An 11,339-nucleotide genomic window follows, 5' to 3' on the forward strand; every position below is an offset into this window, starting at 1 on the left:
AGCCTCTTGCCACACGCATACGCGTTTAGCAATTAGCCTTTCTATATTAGAGCATGTCTTTTAATTTTTTTTATTTAAATTACTAATTTATATTTTTATTCAAAAGAAAAAAAAAATGAAATGAAGCAAAAACATAAAGTCACCCATGTGAGAGTTTTTAATTTTTTCATAAAGTTTTAACATTAAAATGTGGTGAATTACTTTATCTCTTTTTGGTTCAATTGTAATTTTCTTTTAATTTTCAAAGGACAATATATGGTATTTTGAATGTCTCACCATTTAGGATGCTTCCTTTATTTATATAGATAAGTTGATAACATACCTCAACTCTTCATATGTCGTTTAAAACAAAATCATCATTTTTTCTTCCAAGAAACTAGGGAGACCACATAATTATCATATAGTATACAATCTCATGTCGCAAGTGATTTATACCAACATTTAATGAGAGAAATTCATTATTAGCGTGACATGTACACATCACTTACTATTAGTGCGCAAAATTTGCATGTCAAACCCAAATGAATCCATGTGAACACTAACAGACTTTAAACCCAACAATCGAAAAAATATAACCCTTGATGGGCTTTTGGATATGTACTGGATTAAAATGAACAAAAATATAAGTGGTTCACTTCACAAAACCTAGGTTATGTTTACTGTGTTGCTTGAATTCTGTTGATTAGAAGACTAAAAATAACGGTAAGCTAATACATCAATTTCACTCTCTCAAATTGTTCGACCCCGATTTTGGGGGTTCTCACTCCTTTATATAGGCCTCTAGTAAACCCCATTTATTGGGTCTTTCCCAGTGAGCATTTATGTGCCACTCCACATGGATTACCTGGCTGACACCTTTGTACTTGTCAACCCGACATTCGGCGATGAAGTGACTGGTGTCCAGTCGAATACATGTCGGCCCAAAATAAGGTAGCCTATTTCCCCCGATCGGCCTTGGTTACTTAACCCAATCTCCCCGAATGTCGTTCTGACCCATTTCGTGTCCCATCCAGGGTCTTCATTGTTGTTTACAAGTCGCCATGTGGCTTAAATGTCATCTTAGTGGACATTTCTCTTGAAACCCGTATCGTAAAGATGTCAGTCTACCCACGTGCTCAAGTTGGCAGCCACTCAACCTTCAGCCCAATCAGTCAGTGTTCATCGTGTGCGAACATGCCTTTTTACAAGTTTCCGAGCCCTTGAGCTTCTAAGCCTTTTAGGTTTCTTTTTAGGGCTTTTTCCCAATCTGGTACTTATCTTCGGGCCTAAAAGTGGTTAGTGTTAATACTTACCACATTAGATATTATACACCAATATAGTTCAAAAGTGTGGTCTCCCTCACATTTTATATTTTGTTAACGACGTTTTATCATTTTTCCCCTTGATAATGATCTTATCTTCTTCCTTTTTTTTTTAAACTCAAAGTGATACTATTTTGTTACATCAAACATAGTTCGGTACAATTGGAAACTAGTAGACTCGCCACCTCCTTGTCAAACCACAAATTACAATATTCGAATTATATCAGAAATAAAAGCAAGAGGCTTTTCAAATCGTGTTTTAAAGTACAAATTGAGCAAGGAGATGTGAAACATTGTTGGTGTGTCGATGCACGCGGGTAAAGCCATCTCCGATGATTTAAAGTAACACTACATTCCCGTCCTCAATAATATGTCCATAGAAGGACAAATACGGGTCCGAACTATACAACGTAGAAACAATGTAGAGATAATCACTTCAAAAAATATATTAGAAAACTCCAAAGTCACCATTTAAATCACCACATGCTTTACATCTTGTAACATAGTATCTAAGAGCAAGTCCACCCCACACAATTTAGCCCAGCACCCAGTCCAAAAAGCAGTCCAGCACCTTATCAATTTGCTCCAGCTTGCAAAACAGCTTGGCACCCAACCCAAGCAGGCAACAGACCAACCCATTTTGGACAGACTCAGAGGCTAGCCTATTTGGCTGGCGTGTGCAGCACAGTCACGACTGGGCGCGAGTAGGAGATAAGGTGCAGGCGACGTGGCCCGCTTGTCAGCCCACTTGTGTTCACCCGGATTAGGGCTACGTGGCTCTCCTCAGTGCCGTTGGATTTCCAACGGCTAGTTTTTGAAAACCGTTGGATTTCCAACTTTAAAAAAAAATTAAATTTGACTTTTAAAATGGATCGTCAGATCACAGATCAACGGTCCACGTTTTTTTCACAAAAAAAAATTAAAAAAAAAGGCCTAACGGTCAGAAATATGACCGTTGGCCACGTGGCAACTCCTTGGCTATTGGATTTGAATATTTTTCAAATCCAAAATTAATTAACTATATTAAAATTTATTAAAAATTATTAAAATATATAGAAAATAAAAAAAAAATACATAAAATTTTTAAAAATGTTATTTTTTTTTTCTATAAATACCTAACCATCATCTTCCACCTTACATCACATTTAAAATTTTCTACACTTTCTATACTATCTACATTTCAATATTTTCTACACTTTAAGAGAAAAAAAAATGTCTTTGTGGAAGCTTATTGAAGATGTTACATTGCGTGAATGTTGGGTTCACACTACTCATGACCCGATTACGGGTAATGAGATGGATAAGCGAGCAATGTGGAGTAAAATTACGAAAGCGTTTTGCAATGTACATGGAAAAGACGCCAGAACTAGTCAAGGTCTTCAAGGTCGTTGGAAAAAACTCAACGCATCCTTTACTTGTTGGAAAAACGCCATCTCTCATGCTTCTGGTAACCTTCGTAGTGGGACAAGTTTAGCGGATCAGGTGACAATATTTTTATTTATTTATACGCATTCCACCCACATCAATATTTTAATTTATTTAATTTCGTATGTAATTTTTATGTTATTTCTTATGTAATTTTTATATGCATTCCACCCGCATCAAAATTTTAATTTATTTAATTTCTTATGTAATTTTTATTTAATTTCTTATGTCATTTTTATGTAATTTATATGCATTCCACCCGCATCAATATTTGAATTTATTTATTTGTGTTACACCCGCATTTTTTAACACTATCTTATCCCACATTTTTATAGACACTAAAAGCTCAAGCATTCTTCAATTCAAAGAACCAGAACAAATCATTCAACAAATGAGAATGTTAGGAAATTGTCAAAGATTGCCCTAAATACAAAATTGTGGCAACCGGTCTAGAAGTTGTCATGCACAGCATGGGTCTACATAGTTCGCCAGAACCAGACATGGCCGAACAAGAAGCTGACACATTTCAAGACACGGAAGGGACGCCTGAACAAGTGCTCGAGACCCAACCGACTCTTCAGTCCCTCAGGACTCAAGGTAAAAAGGCATCAAAGAAAAAAGGTAGTTCTTCCAAAAATAACTACACTAAATATATGGAGGAACTTGGTCGCCAAGGTGAACTGAACATGGCACGGGAAAAGGCTAGAGATGAGGAAAAAGTTGCTGATATGGCAGCAATAATAGCAGCTACTGAGGCCCGTGATGCGGTGGCTGAGAGACAAAGAGAAATAGTTAATTGAGAGAACGAGCTGGTTAGACAAGCACACTTCATCGAGAAAATGAAATGCTTAGAGAAGAAAGGATGGTTCAAGCAGTTCATGACACTATGAGCAAGTCTCTAGTAGGACTGTCTCCGAATTCAAAATATTTTTGGACATCGGAAAAAAGAGAGGTCATGCGAAGGAGGCGTGCAAGAGATGCAGAAACAAGTCAATGGGGTTCTAGCTACACAAATCATAGCAACCAAGATCTTAGTACCACATATCCTAGCTCCAGAGACTTTGTATAATTTTTATGTAATTTCTTATTTTTTAGAATTTTATTTAATTTCTTATGTAATTTTTATGTTTTTTCTTTTTTTTTCTTTTGAACTTTATTTAATTTCTTATGTAATTTTTATGTTATTTCTTATTTATTTTTTTAAACTTTATTTATTTTTATTTAATTTATTATGCAATTTTAATGTAATTATTTATTTATTTTTGTACTTTATTTAAACACATGAAATAAGATTACATAAACTCACCAAATAAAATTAAAAACAAAACACACTACATAGAATTACATAAACTAAAAAAAAAAAAAATACACTTTATTCTTCAACCACAAGCCTCATTTTAATTATCTTTGCCTTCAAGCAATCCCCACTGGTGCTTAATCAAGTCATTCTGGCAGGTTAAGTGCCAGTATGGCTCTTGCACATCAATGTATCGCTGAACGATCAATTCATTGTAACATCTATCGCGTTCCAACGGCTCGTGTTGAACGGGATCTTCGATCCGGTCATGAGCACAGTAGATACGTGTTCTTGAGTTGTTCATCAGATCCGGCTCATATTTATCAACGGCATCATAATCATACTCATCTTCAACAATCATGTTGTGGAGAATAATACACGTCATCATGATGGATCGAAGAGCCTTGACATCAAACATTCTAGCTGCAGCCCTGACAATCGCCCAATGAGCTTGCAGGATACCAAAACAACGCTCAACATCATTCTTACACCCTTCTTGACATTTTGCGAAGTGTTTTTCCTTTTTAGTCTGTGGATGTGGCACTGTTTTGACAAATGTTGACCACCTTGGGTAAATGCCATCTGCAAGGTAGTATTATACCTCGTATTGGGTACCATTAACCCAATATGTGCATTTCGACGATTTTCCTTGCAGCAGGTCATCGAATATTGAGGATTGGGCAAGGACATTTAAGTCATTCTGAGCTCCTGGAACACCAAAAAAAACATGCCAAATCCATGTATCAAATGAAGCCACCGCTTCCAAAATGATGCTTTTGGCTTATTTTCTGTCGCCATAAGCTCATTACCACGCACTTGGACAGGTTTTCCAAGTCCAGTGCATGCAGTTGATACTTCCAATCATGCCAGGGAAGCCTCGCATTTCACCATTCCTCAGAAGCCTTCGCATGTCCCTTGGCGTGGATGTTCGGAGGCACTCATTGGTGTAGAGGGCTTCAATTGCAGAGCAAAACCGCATCAGGGACTCCAGAACAGTTGTTCTTCCCATCCTCGCAATCTCATCCACTTGATCTGCAGATGCTCCATATGCAAGCATTCGCAAAGACGCCGTAATTTTTTGCTCGGGAATAAGACATAGAACATGAAAAACATCATCTTTTTGCACAAAGTATGGATCATGGTTGCAAATAGCACTCATGATTTTGTCGAACACATTTCGTTGCATTCTAAAACGACGTTTAAAAACATGATCAGGGAATATGCTGTTGGGAATAAAATAATCTTCCAAGAGATCTTTACCTCGTATTTCCCTTTTTCTATTGAGGTTTGCAGCACGTCTTGGTTTGGCTATCTGACTCACAACTTCCATGACACGGCAGGAATGTGAGGCTCTATGCCTTCTATGGTGATCATCCTCATCCTCCTCCATGAAGAAAGCCTTATCTCCACCTCCACCTTCCTCAAGATTGGCCAATTCTGCATGTTGTGCCAACAACCTTTTCTGTTGCTCCTGCAATTGTTTATACACTCTTCTTGAAGAGGACATTGTAATAAGAACTCAAGATTTGAAAACAATGAACAAGGATTCTAAGCTAAAAATAAGGATTGAGCTTGGTGTGAGGATGGATGTAGGGATGTAGGGTTTATATGGACAAAAAAAGAAAGGATGAGGTTCTGGACAATGCCACGTGGCACTACGTGATTGGTTGAAAATCTTATCTAAATCTTGGCTAAATTATTATAAACCGGAAGTGACACGTGGCGCGTCGGGATTGGTCGAAAATATTATCGGAAATCTATTCACAAAATAGTATGTTTAGATAATGACACGTGGCATGATTGGTTGAAAATTTTATCGAAATCTTGGCTAAATTATTGTAAAACAGAAGTGACACGTGGCGCGTCGGGATTGGTTGAAAATCTTAGCGGAAATCTATTAAAAAAATAGTACGTTCGGATAATGACACATGGCGTGACGAGATTGGTTAAAAATCCTATCCGAAATTAAAACTATTTTATTTTTTTATTCTTTTAGAAAAAATTTAAAAATATTTTAAATGGGCTGGGTGCCAGCGCTTTTTGTAGGGGTGGAGATCGTTTGTGCTAGCACATTTTTTTAGGGGTGGAGATGCATTGGCCTATTACTGTTCATTGGAGTATGTTACTGTTCACTGGAGTGGATAAATGTGCTGGGTGCTGGCACAAAGTCTTTAGGGGTGAACTTGCTCTAAGAAAGACCCATTTTCATCTTGCTTGCAAAGCTGTTAAAACGAGATTTTGAGCTGAGTTACATAATGTGTTAGTCATAATTCGACATCAAACTCGTTATTTATATTTATGATATTCCATTTACAATTTGCAAGCGAAAATAAATGAGAAATGGTTTTCAGACACCTTTTATCTTCTCTTACACAAAACTTTTTATGTATTCAATCTAAAAACAAAAGGTAATCAAATATGCGTAAAGACAGAAATAAAGTGTGAGCAAAATGGCACCCCAAATAAATGTAGATAGCGCTAAAAAGACTAAAGTACCTTTATCCTAAGTCAATGTTGTTTGGGTTAGTGTAGTGGGATGAAGGACCTAATCCTAAGAGGCCCATACAAGGTAAAAATAAACAGTCTTTAGATGACCAATAGAGGTGGCTTCACAGCAAAATCTGCATTCCGAAAAATATGAGAGAAGCTTGAAAAGAATTCCACTCCGGCCTTGGCCTCGAATGCAGTCAATAACGAGCATTCAAACTTTGCATGGAAGTAGTCAATTTCTCATATCTTTCGACTCCAATAGCTCTGAAAAAGAAAAAAAAAAAAAAAACTTGGATGCATATCAATATCAATTTAGTTGACAGATGTAACACTCCCTGTCCCGTAGGGCTTAAAAATTCAAAATGTCAATGCTCTGCAAGCTAAAGAATATATTTAAAAAAAAAAAAACTAGTTGTCTATTTTTTTGGTTTGAAAAATTAGTAAATTAATTCAAATGTATTTGTTATATGAATTTTGACGGAAAAACAAAAGCATGATTGAAGTCTAGTTGTATTAAAAAACCGAGTTTATAACAATTCCATTGACTGACGAACTCCAAATGAATATTATACGAAAACCAAATTAACAAAATGAGGACGAAATTAAAAACTCCAATGTCAACTTTGATGAAAATGGCATGCGTGGTGGCAGTGGCCTAATGGCTAATGTCAACTGTGAAAGGTCCATATATTGCTAAATTAACTTACCAGCTATTATTGCTGATTAAGAATTCATAAGACAGGCTTTTATCCAACTAAATTAAAATCAAGCGTATAATTCATATTAAACAAGGACTTAAAGCTTGTTAATTTATAAAAAAAAACTTCAAATTAAACATTTATAGCATTCATTTAGCGAAGAGTTACATCAAAAAAAAAAAAAAAAAACAGAGACAACAAAGGAAGATTTTAACTCAAATACCGAAGAGAAGAGACACTACTTTAGACGACTTGCATCAAAGTGTAAGTCTACAATGAAGTTATGCATACTTCATTTGTATCCTCTCGTGCATTCATCATTCGTTCCACCAACCCAAAACAAACTACAAAAAACTAACAAAGATAGTGTGCAGTCAAGAAAAGCGGCAGCTACTTCCTATCCAGTATAGTCCCGGCAGCTGCTTCGCAAACTAATAAACATAGTTTAATATTTCGACCATACAAATAGTATTTCAATGAAGGAAAAAAACAAAAACAAAAACGGTTTAGTATTAATTACATTAGATATGCTGTTTTGTTACTAAATTACGTGATCAAATGTGCTTAGGTATAGTCTCATGACTATCAGCCAAAGAAGATAATGAAATGTTACTATCAGCCAGGCCACCCATATATCTATCGACCTTAGAGCAAGTCCACCGGGAAAAAAATGTCCCAGCCCTCAGTCTAAAAAACAAGCTGGCCCTCAGTCCATTTGCTCCAGCCCGTGGAGTTGCCTAGCACCCAGCCCATGCCAGGCAACAGCCCAGCATGTTTTGGATTGACCAAGAAGCTGGCCTGTTTCTCAGGCGCGTGCAACACAAGCGCGCAAGGCGCGAGTGGGTTTCAGGCTTTCCTGAAAATGTGTCAGCCCACTTGGGCTCAGCGACGTGGCGTTATGATAGCCGTTGGATTTCCAACGGCTAGTTTTTCTAGACCGTTGGATTTCCAACGGTAAAAAAAATTTAAATTTTACTTTTAAACTGGACCGTCCGATCAAAGATCAACGGTCCAGATTAATTAACTTAATTAAAATTTATTAAAAAATACAGAAAATTTTAAAAAAAAATTATTTTTTTCTTTTTATAGTTTATCTGATGAGTTTATGTAATTTTATTTTAGTGTGTTTTTTTTAAAGTTTATTTGATGAGTATGTAATTTTATTTCAGTGTGTTTTTTTTAAAGTTTATTTGAAATTTTATCCAAAATTGGTTAAAAATCATATCCGAAATAAACTTAAAAAAAAAAAAAACACACCTAATAAATGCGCTGGGTGCCAGCGTATTTTTTTAGGGATGGAGATGCTTTGGTCTGTTACTGTTCACTTGAGTGGATAAATGCGTTGTATGCTGACACAAAGTCCTTAAGGGTGGACTTGCTCTTAAACCGCTATAACGGTCTACTTAGGTGGCTAATCAAATTTAAAAGCAGCCTTTTGTTTTCGGATTACATAGTTGAAATTAATTAATCATTTGGACTGTAACGAGGAGTGAAAGTAACGTACGTAGGGTTAAGCCCTCACCATCCCAGCTAGGTCCCCTCAATTCTTTATTCTTATCTTACCCTTTCCCAACATACATACATATATATATATATATATATATATCCCAGCTAGGTCCCCTCAATTCTTTATTCTTATCTGACCCTTTCCAATCATACATATATATATCCCAGCTAGGTCCCCTCAATTCTTTATTCTTATCTTACCCTTTCCAATCAGACATATATATAGACACACGAAGTAAGATGACATGAATTCTTATGCATATTCGCCCCTTGATTTTTTTTTTTTGGGGTCAATTTTCGCCCCTTAATTTGTTTGCAAGTTGCTACCAACATTATCAAGAAATATTGAAATTTATATCGTATTCTTACTAAAATATAAATTGTAACCCTATTTTACAAGATATATTACGCACCCGTAAACATGATGCATGGTTTGTACTTCTAGTGATCATTGCAAATAATAATTTGTAAGATTAGTTGTTTGTAGATTTTAGCCTGCCAAAGAGAGTACATGCTGATTAAAAGCTAAGAGCAACTAATTAAGCAGGTGACTGAGAAGAGATTTAATTAATAGATATTCAAAATACAAAACATAACAAAATATTTATATATTACAAAGATAGCTTGAATTTCTTTCATCTCCTTATTCTCTCCGATCCTAATATTTAACAATTAAAGTTATTGACATATTGCAAGACTCAAGAAATCTTAAATCCCACAAATTATACATCAAACCCATATATTTTATCATCAACCAAGCAAGCTATCAGTTTTGTAAAGTGCTAAATATGCATTATAACTAGAACTGGTTGATGGCAACCATCCTGGACGGGGTAAGAAGATGGTAAGAGCCATAACGCTTAGCCAAGCCACACCCTTGAGGAACCTTTTGGTCACCACAATCATCCATTTCCATCAAAACCTTGTAGAATATCTCAACATCACAAGGAAGCACAAGGGGACCTCGACTGTCATACCCAAATTCAGACTCGGCTTCTTCGAGTAGCATCTTGAAGAGAGGATGATTTGCGTGTTCCGTTTTGACCACAAACCTTTGCTTTTGGGATCCGACATAGACTGTAAAGCAGCCTTCAGGAGCCACTTGGCGCTTGGTCGCACGCTTTTCCTCGGGTATCCCGAGGTTGATGTTCGGGCATGACTTGCTCTTGGTGGTCAGAGCAGGCACCATTCCATGAATATTAGTAGGACGACCCCGGCCTATTGATTTGCATCGCTTCCAGGTTTTGGTTATCAAACCCATCTTGCCTTTTCGTGAACAAGAATTATTGAAACCGAACAACGGATAGAAAAAAGATTTATATGCTGATGTTGGGTTTCAAAAACAACACACAACACCACCCTCCATCAATTTAGTATGAAGGAGAAATGAGAACTTTGTAATATGAACAATATAAACAAAGGGCACGAAAAAAATTGTGAAATGATAGGATCGGATATGTGTGGATTTAACCCCTGTCGTAGACCAAATAAACCATGACTTTCACTCTTGGAATCATTGTGTTACTCATATTTTTTCAATGAATAAACAAGTGAAGGATCATGCAAAATATGGATGAAGCGATCGGAAAAGAATCACAAGGATTCAAGTACTGGTGGTTGTGGTGGGCATCAAAGAGAGAGGGAGGAGGGTTTTCAGGAATGCCAGGAGGGGGAGGGAGGATACAAAGGGGAGAGGAAGCAGAGAGATAAGCTCTCTAGCTACAATTTGCGTCTTTGATGGGGCAATCTTGGCATGGAGAGGGTGGTATATAAAGCCCGCATGCATCATTGTTTATTCATAAATGTAACCACCTGTCAACGGTAGGCATGCCTATTTTTCCATATGTGAATACGTCATGTTATATCTTTAGCCAATAGCGTAATATTATGTGTTTAACATTGTTAGTTTAAGATATCTTAATGATGTATTGAAAGTGTAAGTGAGTCCTCCCAAATATATAAATATAGGAATATGTACAAATTTACTCAGATTATTATTACTACCTGTACAAATAATTTGCCACATCTCTAACTACAACCATGAATTGTATTGTTCGGATAAATTTGATATTTTTCGTATTAAGTTTCTTAAGTTTAAGCCTCTACAAATATAGTTTATAAGTCAGTCACAATGTAATCTTACATAATCACGTCCTCTTGTCAAGTTTGTAGTGTTTTCTTTCATTTTGAGTAATATACTTTAGTTTTTGAAATTCGTTCATTTCTTGGTACTCTAATTTTTAATTCTAGAACTGATTACAAATATTATATCTATGTGATAGTTTGAATTTAAGATTTCAATGACAAAAAAAAAAAAAAAAAAAATAATGGTGGGCTACGTCAAAATACACTTGGAAATTGTGTGGGTGCGAGCTAGTTAGAGTCTACACCATTACCGATAGTGGTAACAATTTTTTTTTTTAATACAATGATATATTTACACTAAATTTTAGACGAAATCTCAATTCTGATTGACTACCTATTCCGTGTTCATATATGGCAGATGATCATTTGCTGGTAGTGGTATGTAAAGCAAAGGTTCTCAATATTAAGTACGCGTACTCATTATTCATTTGTTGACAGTTAAGAAAGCTAGCATTTGAGTTAGTAAATCTATATATG

At 36.0% G+C, this 11,339-nt stretch overlaps 1 protein-coding gene across 1 annotated transcript; it reads right to left on the reverse strand.

Moving 5' to 3' along the window:
- Positions 1-9,256: 9,256 nt before the first annotated feature.
- On the reverse strand, positions 9,257-10,469 carry LOC126607629 (auxin-responsive protein SAUR32-like). The gene has a single exon (XM_050275299.1). The coding sequence runs from the start codon at positions 9,976-9,978 to the stop codon at positions 9,517-9,519; it is 462 nt and encodes a 153-aa protein (XP_050131256.1). The 5' UTR covers positions 9,979-10,469; the 3' UTR covers positions 9,257-9,516.
- Between the last annotated feature and the right edge of the window lie 870 nt (positions 10,470-11,339).

The sequence above is a fragment of the Malus sylvestris genome, chromosome 16 (genome assembly GCF_916048215.2).
Source record: "Malus sylvestris chromosome 16, drMalSylv7.2, whole genome shotgun sequence".
NCBI lineage: Eukaryota > Viridiplantae > Streptophyta > Magnoliopsida > Rosales > Rosaceae > Malus > Malus sylvestris.